This window comes from Dermacentor variabilis, chromosome 2, assembly GCF_050947875.1.
Source record: "Dermacentor variabilis isolate Ectoservices chromosome 2, ASM5094787v1, whole genome shotgun sequence".
NCBI classification, from domain to species: Eukaryota; Metazoa; Arthropoda; class Arachnida; order Ixodida; family Ixodidae; genus Dermacentor; species Dermacentor variabilis.
The window spans coordinates 136,508,212-136,522,108 of record NC_134569.1 but is presented as its reverse complement, the minus strand read 5'-3'; the positions used below and the strand labels follow the sequence as shown (position 1 = coordinate 136,522,108).

At 47.4% G+C, this 13,897-nt stretch overlaps 1 protein-coding gene across 1 annotated transcript in view; it reads right to left on the bottom strand.

The window, feature by feature from the left end:
• Positions 1 to 5,826: 5,826 nt before the first annotated feature.
• LOC142570456 (potassium/sodium hyperpolarization-activated cyclic nucleotide-gated channel 1-like) overlaps positions 5,827 to 13,897 on the bottom strand; it is a 53,989-nt gene continuing 45,918 nt past the window's right edge. Inside the window, exons 8-9 of the mRNA XM_075678841.1 lie at positions 8,655 to 8,898; positions 5,827 to 7,462 (exon numbers count right to left, since the gene is read on the bottom strand). Of these exons, the coding sequence (XP_075534956.1) occupies positions 7,263 to 7,462; positions 8,655 to 8,898 (444 nt within the window). The 3' untranslated portion in view covers positions 5,827 to 7,262. The remainder of the gene's footprint in view (positions 7,463 to 8,654; positions 8,899 to 13,897) is intronic.

Below are 13,897 nucleotides of genomic sequence, written 5' to 3'. Positions count from 1 at the left end.
CCTCTGCGCGCATGTGAAAACGGCGACATATACAAAATAGCTCCCGTTTCGGCTGCTAGCCGATTCCTCTTCCCGTCATAGTTATTGTAACATGAATACGGTAATAATATTAATGTCGAGGAGAAACCACTATTTCGTCCGCGACGTTAAGTCAATCATTCGCATCGGGATGAAAACTGCAGAGCGAGTTCACCTGTAAAGCGTGCACCACTGCATGCATTTGCGGCATTGTGTGAAGACACCGCTACAGGGGCGTAAAGATTCGGGGTTAAGAGCGGATGAGCGTAAAGAACATAAATCTTACGTTGTTAAAAAGATCAAGAAATAAATATTGGTGATGAAACAGATAGTAGCAGTGCCTTTATACTCAGAGCAAACACTGCGTTCGTCGGGTAATCCGAATATAATTACTTTTGAACTCGGCCACACAAACACAAAGGTTCTCGCTCAGTACCTTGCGAGTGCGTGCAGTGTATGTAGCACTCCGATATTTCAGGAGTATTTGAAGCCACATACTCGAGTAGCTTAATTTCACGAAGCGGGTCAGAAAACTGCGAGCTTTTGAAGGATGCTGAAAGTGTCGCATACTTTAAGTCCTACATGTTGGGAAACGAGGCAGTAATTTACTTGTCGGTCATTGGCGATCCCTGGCCGTTGCGCAAAAGAAGACGTTATGTGACCACTTTCATTATTTTTAAATATACAGTAATGTAATTACTATGAAGCAACTTCTTCAAACACTTTGATTAACCGTAAGATGCCAGGAAGTACACCATAGTTGTAAACTTCCCGCAAGTGACAAAGTAAGGAACGTTTAATTATCGATCAAAGCGAGGAGCTAATTTATTCCTGGTCGTTTCTTTTAACGCCGTCTGTTGTGAAAACTGCGGTCGCGTACAATTATTAGTCACTAATTCTCACCCGCTCGTTCAATTTTTTACCGAAATTACAAAGGAAGATAAAAACGTTGAAAGGCGATTCAACCTCTAGTTGATATCGATTAAAGACAATGCCTTCCTGAGGGAGTTGTGGGGTGAGGATGATGTATAATCACTGTGCACGACACTATCGCGTCCCCCTCGCGTCAAAGGACAGGGAGGAGCATCGGACTGCTTACATTTTTAGACATGCCTACCTTAGGGATCGGCCGATATTTTAGGAATGCACATACCCAAGGGAACATGTTTAGAGTGCACCCACCTTCGGTATTGGCCCACATATTTAGACTGCGAAATCTCAGATTGACCCATAAAAGAAGCTAGAAACACACGTACTCGATTCCGAAAAGTGAGGATAATTAGGTAAGAGAGACATGTCTTCAAAACGGAACGCCGACCAAAGCGGTGTTGTTAAAAGTGATTGACGGTCCGGTTTGGCACACGAAAGTCTTCTTCCTTGGGTGAACAAGGATTGCGTGTGCAAGCCGAAACGTCAACTTTTGTCGACGTTTTGTTCTTTTATGTTTCCAATATTAATTTGTTTCTCGACCTGACGAGATGTCATCCAACTATCGATTTCATTCACCCCATTCATTCGCTCCCTCACTAACTGAATCTAACCACACGCTGGCTCTTGCGTCACTTTCATTCACCTCACGATCACTCGACTCCTCCAACTTGCTTGCGAGAGCGAGCGCTTCACGTTGCGCGTTCCGTGGCTGCAGATTTCGCCCGATCCACATATATATATATGCGACGTTTGTTGCGTCTCCTCGCGATTCCGACTGGCCCGAGTTCGCGAGCAACAGTCCTCCTCGCGACGACAGCGGCGTCCCCTCCCTCTCAACCGAGGCCTCCCCGAGCGTTCTGAGTAATGACGGCCCGCCACGCGTGTCGTACAAGCGCCTTAAAGAGTGATGAAGGTTCCCTCGTTGCCAGCCAGGTAAGGCCATTACGCATGCCCGCGCGTGCTGCGACGTTGACGAATGAAGGCCGGGTGTCGGATGTCTCAGTGTGCGTGCGTGTGTCTGCGCGTGCGTGCCCAGCACTGCGCAGCGGCGGCGAAGGGCGAGAATAGGCTCGCCCCGTGTACCAGCTGAGAACGCCATCGGGCGTCGGACGCGAGCGCTCGCGGAAACGACGACTACGCGGCGCGAAGAAGCGCGCTTGAGAATAAAGTCATTTTTCTTGGCACCGAGCGACGTGAGGGTGAGGAGGTGCGAGAGAGGAGCGCCGGTTTACGCTGATCTCGGCCGTTTAAAGTTGTGTCTTCGCCGTGCTACAGGGTCGTTTTTTAACGATGCGCCGCGCGATCTTTCTTTTGCTCCGCGCTGTCTGCCGTCGCCCTGGGAGCTGATGAGAGTAGTTTGGTGAAAGGGAAACACTTCTAAGCGCGTTCGAATGACGCGCTTTTTCTTTTTGTATACTTCTGCGTGCTGTTCACCATTCGCGTGTTATATACGCGATTTATGTTTGAGCGTTCGTGCTGTGCTGTCGCGGTTGACCGCCGAGTCTTTCTCAAATCAAAATCAACCTTCCCCTTTTTTTCCTTCGTGCAATATTTAAAAAAAGAAACAAGAAATTTTAGGTGCTGACGCAGTGCCCGTAAACAATTTAGGTGCAAGAAAAATCTGGCTGTACCAACAATATAAGTTACGCGCAACCCAAGTTAATAACTATTAGTATTAGTGAAACTTGGTTCGCAGATAAACAAAGAAACGAAGTTCTTTCTTTCAAATTTTCTTCAAATAATACTAACAAATAAGCTTTCTTTCAAATCATAAGAACAACAAAAAAAACAATGCAAGTAATCAATCAGCTGCACTTTGGTGTTGATCGTAGTTCCCACGAACTGCCTTGCGTGATGACGCGTCCTATGAAGGTTTACGGAGGCGACTCTTGCATTGTTTCTCGGCACCAGAGCAAAAATATGCGTACATTTCGCAATGTTGCCTTGTTGGAAGCTATGGTTGTATGAGAAGGAGAGGGAGAAAGACACTTATATTTGCATTAGTTAAGTAGGGTTTGCAGTACAGGTTGGCTGGGCGTAATCATGGCCGTCACCTGACAAAAGTTTTACAGAATTGCAGCAAAATCGAGAAATTGCTGTTGTGCGAAAGGGGTTTTTGAACCCTATCCGCGCAAGTCGGGAAAAAGAACAAAATAATGTAACCGACTGTGTTTCCATCGGGGCGCGGTGAGAACAAATTTTTGGACAATAAAACGGCAGAAGCGGTTTGCTCCCCTTTTCTTTATTTTATATAAACACGCAGCCCAGAAAGTTCTTCTCCACACCAGCAACTATACTTAGGTGATTACTGGCAATTTCACTTTGGTTAGAGAGCAAAATTTTACAAGGAAGGTTCGTCAGAGAGTTTAGAGAAGCGAGCTCGTTTTCTGTGCCCGTTGCAGCGATGAAGCTAACTGAAATTTCTAAAGGCATTTTCTCGTATTTCTTCGTTTATTGGTCTCCGTGATTGCGAAAGCTGGCATCGCGTCGAGGAAATTGAAAAAAAAATGAAATAGACACGCATTTATTTTATTCCGTTTATTTTATTGCCTCAAGGGCCCGTTTATTGTTCGATTCCGCTAGTTCTAAACGTTTAATCCTTTACCAAGGCTCTTCAAAACAAAGGCAGCTGTTTATGGCTATGTCTTCCAACAGCTAACCATCAAAACCTGCACAAAACACGCGTCATCGCTTGTACAAACACGAACTGCCGCGTTCCATCACTTGTTCCTCCAGTTGCTTACAATGGCATTTACCGCACTACGGTTGACACAGCAGGCAGTGAGCCCATCGTTCGTTTATCACAAATATCTTGTAAAATTAGAAAAAAAGACAAATAAGAAAAAAAAAGAAACGTAATGCGCCACACAAAAGGGAGGCAATTGTACTGCTGTCTCGACGAGTACAACTCCGACGAAAGCTCGACGGCTACATAATGAAGTTAACTATCGGTCAAGGCACACAACAGATTTTAAAAAAAAGAGAAGAAAAATAAGGGCCATATGTCGTCTTGTTCTCCGCTATTCGTACCAACTTCAACGCAGTATCAGCTAAATTTTATTTATATTTCTAATTATCAATTTCTTTTCAGCTAATCTGTTCTTTTCGATTTATTCTACCCTAGTACCGTCCGATTCCTAGCGGATCGCCCGGAGTGGGCTGTGTCGTTTCAGTAGAAACAATACGAGTTGAGTACGTCGGTATGAAACGGCTACACGGCGCCAAGCATGCTTGGCCATTTGAAGGAACCGACTAACCAATTATAATTTCTTTGAGCTACATTGCACGTTACAATGGTTAAAGAACTAGTTGTGCGCAGCAATTGCTCTAGCTGACACGTACGTTGCCGATACAAGAGACGTTGTCGACCACGATGGGCACAATCAATGACGGCACGACTGTGCGCACGAAGCGAAACTGGGAGTGAATCCTGTACGAGGAAAAATAAGAGTTAAATTGTGGGGTCTTACGCGCCAAAACCATGATACGATTACGAGGCACGGCGTGGGGGGGGTACTCGGTTTTAATTCTGACCACCTAAGGTCCTTTAACGTGCATCCAATACATGGGACACGGGCGTCTTTTTTTTTTTTTTTTGCATTTTGTCTCATCGTAATGAGGTCACCGCGGTCGAGATTCGACCCCGCGCCCTCGGTTTTAGCAGCCCAACGCTAAAGCCACTACGCCAACGCGGCAGAGATTTAAATAAAAAATTCTGTTGCGTGATCAAATCATGTCGCCATGTTGCTTCAATCGTTCTCTTTTCGGATCGCATGGACGGAAACTTCCAGAGCAACGAGAAGCCCCCCATAATAAATGTCGCTTTTTATTAAGACTGCATAGATGTTGCAGCACAGTTAAATGCGATGCCGCTATAAGTGCTAATATAAGCCACGTCCTACTAGGCACGAATTAATCCTGCGACCTTATGGGCAGATTCTGATAGGGTGATCCTGGCCTATCTCTCGGCTTTCACCAAGACGCGCAGCTTAGCAGGCGGCTTTTTGAAATGCCCCACCTTTCTGATTACACTTTGGCGGCGCGGCACAGATTCTGTAAAAAAACATTTACCTAAACCGCATCGCCAACATTCCATCCCAGATATTTGTTTTGTCCATAGAATGCGTCTTGAAATGCGACGCGAACTACATCCAGGCTTTATACAAATGTTTTTTTTTATTTCAAGCTTCTTTTACGTCTAACAAGTTGGAACATGCAGGAAAATAATGCTGCAAATTCAGCTTGAGAAACAGTATGCCCCCTACGATTACAGGACTTGGCAACGCGGAGCCGCTACGTGGTTTCAGAAAAAAAAATTAACACCGGATAACATACTTCAGAATACAAGATAACGCAAGATAACATACTTCACAATACAAGACTAAAGAGAGCCACAAAATTTTACAACTTCAATATTACGGAGTTGAACGCAGCAAACAGAAGAAGAAAAAAAAGAAAGCAACAACGAAAGTGACGCATACAAACAACAACACTTAGTTCGAGAAACAATCAAGAAACGTACTGTTGAGTGTACAAAAGCAGGAAGGTAAAGTGACACGTATTCATCGAATGGTAAATGCCACATCAATTAGGCGCGCAAGTCTTGCCGACGTGCTCATCTCGAGCGTAACGTCTGCGCTCCCCTACTCCTTTAATATGAAATAATCGCGCAATTAGCTTCGCCAGCACGGCCGCGCGGCAAGCGTCGTTCGCGCAGCTAAGTGCGTCGTCTACAAATCGACAGTCTCTTCAGCGAGCTCGCTTAGAAACAGCACCGCCTTCACAGATTTCCCCTCGGCGCTCGGCGGTAGGTTACGGCGCGGTCTACAAGGGCTCGAACTTCTGTTTGAACAGCCGTTGTCCGGCACTTACGCCCTTGGGCAGAGCTAGTGGATCCGGCAGCTTCAGGAAGTCCATTAGGCCACTTCTCTGGCCTCTCGCTAGTCGTTCACTGGAGTGGGTGGCGGCGTCGCTGGCTACATTTGAAGTCGTGCGTGGACCATTTAGGGATGGGATACGCATCGCTCTCTCTCTCACTATGCAGTTATTAACTGAGTGGTCGTTGAATCGACAACGAAAAAAGTCGACGCAATACAATTCCAGAGGCACACATTTATTGTGAAAGAGAGCTTACGTTTTATGCGAATGCAGCAGGGTTCTACGAGAAGAAAACTCTCACACAAACTTCACAGCGAAGCACAGTTCGTATCCAAGCAAAACAAAAAAAAAGGAAAAAAGAAACGAGGAAAATAAATATCTTGCTGCTATAGGTAAACGGCATATCTTTTTTTCCCAGAAAGCGCCTCTACGTGAACACGACTTCAGAAGAAATTGCTTCTTTAATTTTTTTCTCTACTATTCTCGTTTGCGAATAACGGAGGTTGGTTTTGGTACCGACTCACCCTGTAAGCTGTGCTTTTTTTACCTGCTGTCACAAAAGTCGTGATTTAACGACCACCTGACAGCAAGGAGTTAGCCTTCGAGTGCATTTGTTGCGGCCGATGTAGCCAGGATGCATAGGCGGGCGCATTTTGTCCTTGTTGATACGGATATTCCAACAGCGTCGAACGGTGGGCAGAGCTGTTACGTATCTAAAGCACTAAACGAATGCGAATTTTCACGTTGTCATTATTGTTCAACAAGTCGCTGAACAATGCGGGTAACTGGCGCAACTGTACGCGTACAAAATCGAAAAAAAAGAAAGAGAGGCACAGGTACACAAAGCAAAGACGAGCGTCTCCCACGTGCGCGAAATGAAAACGTCTCTTCTAAATAGAATCGCTTAACGACTCGTCTAATGTCCTGGTTTCAAATGCTATAACACGTGATCACCGCTGTTTTCGCAAAACAACGTAGCTTATCTATAAAAGTGCACACCCAACATTGCGAAGCCTGCGCCAAACGTGTAGCTGCACGCACAGTACTGAATAAAGGGGGGTGGGGGAGGGGAGGTTGACGCGAAAAGAGGAGAATCCGAGGGGAACGGGAAGGAAAGCAAGTGAAACACTTTCTCGTTTTCTTGTATTTTTTTTTTCACTCGATCTAAGATCGCAACTGCGTCATATCGTCGCGGAACACAGTCTCGGCGCGTCGCGGCCGGCGCTGCTTGCGGAAGCGCTACAAGCATAAACACATCCGGGCACAGTTATTGGTCTCAACATACACGATATGCGAACGATCACGGAAACTGTGCGGCACAAACTCCACGCAGCGTACGACCCATTCGGGTGGCACGGGGTTCCCACATGCAAACGCCACGGCACGCGCGCGCGCACACAACGAGGCGACGGCCTATCGGCGGGCGTGCGAGTGCGCTACATCACCGACGGCGGCAACGTTGCCGCAGAGTTCAACTGGGTGCCCTGTTCAGCGCACAATGCCTCCAGCGCGCGGCGCATGAGCGGATGCTTGTCGAGCGCCTGCTGGAAGTCCTCGTCCGACAGCGACAGCACGTTGCAGTACGTCTCGGCCACCACGTTCGCCTGCCGACGGGCCCGGGTCAGCAGGCACATCTCTGCGGGTCGGCGACGACAGTGAGGCGAAGAAAAAAAAACAGGAAAGGAAAATGTTGTAGAGAGCACCACGCGAAGGGGAAGACAAAGTGTCGCCAAAAGGAGCGATAGCTGATACAACGGTAACGACGCAGGGGCAATACCGACGATGAAGGTATGACGAAGAGGAAAATTACAACGACGACACATACAACGAAGGCGGCAGTGGCGGTCGACGACAACTACGAAGGTGCCACGACGACACACACGTAGCGAACTCGAGATCGAATCCTAATGGGCGGGGACACAGTATTTTTCTGGCGAGTATACTACTAGGAATAAATAATTGTGACAAACATGCCGACAAAACCCCCCTGCGGACATAGCAGGAACTGCCTTAAGTATACCTTGAGTAAGGCTTAATTAAGATCGTACGTGCTGTCTCTATGGTTCAACTTAGCAGCGCTGCTTTTTAAACTTCAGTATACCCTCAAAAGCTGCGTGGCTCTCACCAAGGATACGAAACAGCATGGTGACTGACAGATTGCGAACTACAAAACCTACAGCTGGTCTATCTATATGCGTGGCGAAATCTTAGCACAAGGGCATTTCCAGGCATTATGCCCCACAGATATCGCCGACGGACAGACGAGTAAATTTCGGTCTGGTTTCGACTTTCTCTCGTGCACTAAAGAAACCACATTTGATCAGAATGAACCGTCAAAGCATCACGCTCTCAACGACCATACGTGATCATGAAGACAAAACATTTGATAGGGTTGAACTTCCCCAGACTTCACAATGAGCTACGAGGGACGGCGTCGCAGTGGTGAGTTGAAGATTCTGTGACATGCACCTTAAGCAATAAGCACACGATTGTTTGTGTACTCCGCTACCATTTAAATGCGACCAGCCCCGCAGGAAATCGAGCCTACGACCTGGTGTTCATCGGCTTCATGCCACAGTCACCATTCCGTCGCCGAAGGAACAAAATAGGAGATGCTAATACCGGCCCCACATGACTACATCTTTAACTATATATATATATATATATATATATATATAGTGAGCACTACCAGCTGAGTCTCATAACTGTCTGCGCAGTTTCGGAACGTCGAATCCCACAATTTAGTCATCATATTATGAACGACCAGCTAGTTCGATCCGAGATCCCACTTTGTCCAAAAGCGCTCGGAACGGAGTGCGCGCGCGCACCTCCAAAGTAGGCGCCGGCGTACGCGCTGGCGACGAACTCCGCGTTGTCGTGGACGATGTTGACCTTCCCGGACTGGAGGAAGTACATCTTGTGGCCCACCGTGTCCTGCTTGACGATCAGGTCGCCCGGCTGGAAGAACTCGTGCCGAAGCCGCGACACCAGCTCGGCCACGAACGTCGGCTCCGACTGGGCGAAGAAGGGCACCGTGCGAACCGTCGTGCGGATGCTGTGGTTCACGATCTCCTGCGCGGGACGCGCGAACGGTGCACATGTAGCGCGTGGCATATCGCGCTCGTGCATAATATAGCCGCCCTCCACCGAATGTTACAGTGGGTCACGGTCGCTACGGAAGACATCGAAAGAAGCGGCGCTATCAGCGTCAAAACTCTAGTAAAAAAAAAAAAAAAAACGCACGCAGCCGTTTGGCAGCTAGTCATCGCAGACAGCGAGCAGTTGCAGGGTGTGTATTACGTAACGATGATATAAATTTTTTCGATGTTGTGTTCCTTTTTTTTTTTGCCCTTTGTCATTAGCTTTCGCGAAGCCACAGCACCCTCGGTATCGTTGAGATCTGCCACTCACCAAGACAAACTATAATAAATAGAATGTGACCAAGAGAATCCTGACATAATATGGCCCAGCACCTGCTATTTTTCACCTCGTTTATCTTTTCTTTTCTTTTTTTGCACGTAAAACCGTCTCGTGCACCGGGGTGCACCGCACGTTCCCAACTGCTATCACCTTATTTTCATCAAAGCTTCCCATTTCCAGATTATGTGATGTTAAACAGACACCTCACTATCGAAGGTTGCGAAAGGGCATAGCGCGCTTGGTGTTAAGTATCATTTTAACTTCTATGCCAGATATGTGGAAGATCATTTCTATTCACGCGCGCAGTTATCCTTTTATACGCCGCTTTTATATTTGACACATGTAACGAGGTTATTACATTTTGTTATCGGTGATATTTTTTGTTATTTCGAAATCGTGGCAACACAAGCAGTTTATATTATTCAGAATGTCTTGCACCGTGCGAAGCTATTGCCCAGACGACTGCCAGTGTTGCTCATCACCTGACAGTCCGCTTTGACTGGCCCAGCTGTTTGCTTGCTTATTTGCTTCTTTCAGTGCATCATGTGTGGAAACATACTCACTCTTTCTTGCGGATAGGCAGCCGGACAGAGCATTCCCCAAACCTTTACGAAGTTATAGAGCCTATGATTTTTCTCGTTTTGATTAATTTAGTATAACAACTGAGATGACATACCTTCACCACAATCTTCCACGTCAACTTTCAACGACCAGCATTAAAGCAAGCCTGCCATAATCTCAAAGCCTTATAACTGCTATTTTCTTTCGAATTCCAGAGTTGAATGGAACTTCCTTCCCGCCTCTATTGTTGCTCTCTCAGGCACACACGCCCCAGATTTCAAGGCTTCTGCACAAAATTTCCTTACTTTCTTTTTTGTTCACTGCACATTTATATAGCCATTCTATCTTTGCTTAACACCGTAGCATTTTAGGAGTGAAATAATAAACATAACTCGAGAGGTAGAACTACACGTCATACGCAGTTCAATGTCTCAGTGCAGGGCACAACAACGCCTAGCAGAGAAATTCTGCAGGACAACAGAAAACAAAAGCAGTTCTCTATAGCTACCCTCTATTTCGTGTGAGCGGAGTGCTTGCATGTATGTCACTTATGATGCAAGCTAGGCTACTAATGGAGGTAACCGCAGTTGAGACTGAGCGCATTTGAACGTATTGTTGGCGTGGCGCCCGCCTGCGTCCATTTCACGCTGTGTGATAACTGTGTGATAACTGTGTGATAATAGCTCAAGATATGTTTTACGCGGTAAAAGCACACATTCAATAGTACATACCTACTGACCTCCACAATGATGATGCGGGTATCGCGTGTCCTGAAATGGACGCCTCACATGAACGTGCTGGCATCAAGCAACGACATGCCGAAAGTGCTTCGAGCATACGTTCGTGCCTCCTCCTGGTGCGTGAGATTAGCGCCGTGCGCTTGCAGGCGTCTCAGGATACAAATAATTTACGTGAATTGATACATTATGTCCAATGTTATCGCCTTGAGTTGCATTTAGCCTTTCTTTTTCTTCAGTATCCACTACAAACATCGAAGGAAACACCTGTGAATGTAACGAACTCAACAACGTAAGGAAAAAGCGGAACGTTTTCCTACTTCATAACTGCTAGGTGCGGTTCAACTTAAAGCGCTGTCTCAGTGAATAACTTGAGGAATGCAAAGGAATACAGGTACTTCAAAATCACGTGACATGCCACGTGCACACGACTGTCTCTGAGCGTGAAAAGTAACACTTTATCTGCGTTCAAACATAGACTCTTCCAAATCTGTTAGGTCAGGATTCCACTCACTGCAATTTGCTGTATACCCTCACGGAACCTTTATTCATTTAAGTTCTGGAACAAATAAACTTGCGGGGTTAACAAAAATTCGGTTACTCGTGTACGCTCGCGCAATGAATATACTGATATTATTGAGTGACAAATAGCAAAGTTTCACTCATGTGATTTCTTGTAAATATTGCCAGAGTCGTTGACAACAGTTAAAATTTATTCTGAGGCAACGCTTTTACGCTAGCTCATTGTTCTAATAAGCAAATACGAGTACGATTTAGAAAACCGAATGCCTTTCGGTACTAGTATTATTAATGAATAAAACTCTACTAATTAATTTTTAAATATACTAGTTAGGTAGAATGTTCCAACAGCAGAATGGAAGTCAAGCCGGTGTTTGCAGCGTACCATTTAATAATATTTGGGGTTTTACGTGCCAAAACCACTTTCTGATTATGAGGCACGCCGTAGTGGAGGACTCCGGAAATTTTGACCACCTGGGGTTCTTTAACGTGCACCTAAATCTAAGCACACGGGTGTTTTCGCATTTCGCCCCCATCGAAATGCGGCCGCCGAGGCCGGGATTCGATCCCGCGACCTCGTGCTCAGCAGCCCAACACCATAGCCACTGAGCAACCACGGCGGGTGCAGCGTACCATTTAGCGAGAAACATTGCACTTGGAACCAGTTTCGCGAAACACAGACTGAACACGCGTCGCGAAATGCATTGCTGTTCTGGCTACAGTTTTTCACACACTATTTTACACAATGTAGAAACACATTATCCGAAACAGCAATGCACATTGTGCAGATTTTAGGTACTTTGATCGCACTTTACAAGTGCCTGACCATCAGGCACTTTACAAGTGCCTGATGCACTTTACGAGTGCCTTCTAAATGCCCGCACAGACGCTCCGCAATAGAATTAAAAGCTGCAAAAGAAGCCACTAAAAATTTTTCGGTTTTAGGCGAAGGCGAAGCATCGAAAGCGATAGCAATGTTTAGCGTTGCACTGAAAGTGTCCGCACTACGCTGGCGTGATGAGCACGTCAGTGGCGTTGCAGGTGTCGAACCTCGATGGTGCCTGTTGCGTTTCGCCTGCGACACGCGGTTTTGCCGGCGCGACTGCGGCGGGGCGGCAGACATTTTGGCCCGTTCGGCGTCGCCGCAACGCTCCCCGCCAGGCGTTTCCAGGCGTTTCCAGGCGCGACTGCGGCGGGGCGGCAGACATTTTGGCCCGTTCGGCGTCGCCGCAACGCTCCCCGCCAGGCGTTTCCAGGCGTTTCCAGGCATGTTCCGATGCCACGTGTCTTCATGTGCGTGTGTGAGTGTATGTGCCATTGTGCCCGACCGGCGGCGCTACGACAGTGTGCGTCACCATTAGCCCATTGTACAATCACGTGCTCGTCTATTGAGGGGTTCCTTCTTGCCCTCAACTGCGAGAGTATAAAAACAGCTGCCCCCGGACGCCAAAAAGAGAGGGCTCCGATTTCTTCTGTTGAGTAAAGTGCTCTCCCGTCTCTCTACTTCGGTCAACCTGACCGCCAACTCTTTGCGATGTTAAAATAAACAAGTTGTTTTGTTGTTACCAGTCGACTCATGCTTTGCCGGGACCTTCGGATGCTTCCAGTTGTACCCCAGGCCGCCAGGCCAACGCTACCCTTGGGGCTTGCGACCCAGGTACAACCACGGGCGTCAGCGCCGAGTTCCCAACAGGTCGTACCATCGGTGCGACCACAACAACCGTTGCCATCGGTGGGATTCAAACATCTGGTTGGCAGCGGTGAGATCGCCTCCGACACCAAACATGCCCGAGGTGTGATAAAAGGAAAACCGTCGGCGTCGGTGAGCGTCTTAAAGATGGTTGCATAAGTATAGCTTGACGTTCACCACAGCGTGGTATGCACACAGCCGATCGGCATGAACACTGACGCTTGCCGTGGAAGCCAGAACGCTGCCCCGGCTCCGGTATAGACCCTTTTCATGCTTACAAACAGAGTTCCCAGAAGACTTCCGGTTAAGCCCTCAGTAGTGGCATATGTTACAATAGCCTATAAACTTATAGGACCCTCCAGCTGGCACTATTTTTGCTGCAGATTTGGAACGTTTGACAGGTGAATCGTAGTGTTAAGTTCAACAAAAAAAGCCCCTACATGAGCTTGATGTTCAGTGCACGTTCCTTATATCTGAAAACACCAAGAATATGTGCCTGGAGTATACTATGCGACAAAATACTTATTTTTTCTTGGCTAACTGGACTGTCGAATGGCTGACCGGAAGTTCCCTGGGGTCATGAACGCACTGCTGCCACATCGCGGATGCAAAAGGACTGAGGGGAACGTGAAAGTGCGTCCGCTTGCTTTCGTCGCTTCTGAAAAAAAAAACGCACTGCGCTTCTCTGGAGGCCTCTTAATACTCCATGCACAGGCTGTACATGCCTCGTCAATAGCATTACAGCACGACAGTGACGACGCCAACGGCGATGGCGCAAATGCGCCTTGTGCATTAGGATGATTGCTATCGCAATAACAGAGAGCCTTTTTTTTGCAGAACTTTCTATTGCGATAGCAATTATATGGGTACTCCAGGTGCATTTCTGTCGTCGTCGTCGACGTCGCCGTGGTTTTCCGTATAAATCACACGCGCGATTACATCGTCGTCGCCGCCGTATGTTGTATGTGCGAGAGAAACTTGCGAGGGTCACCCGGCGATCATGGCTCAATCTCGCGCGCGCCAGGGAGGAAAGCGAGGAGGAAGCGCGCCGTCTTCCGTCGTGCGCGATGCAGCGGGGGAATGGGAAGGACGGGTTCTAGTCCGGCGCCTCCTGCACAGCCCTGCCGCCTGCTGCCTATCTCGA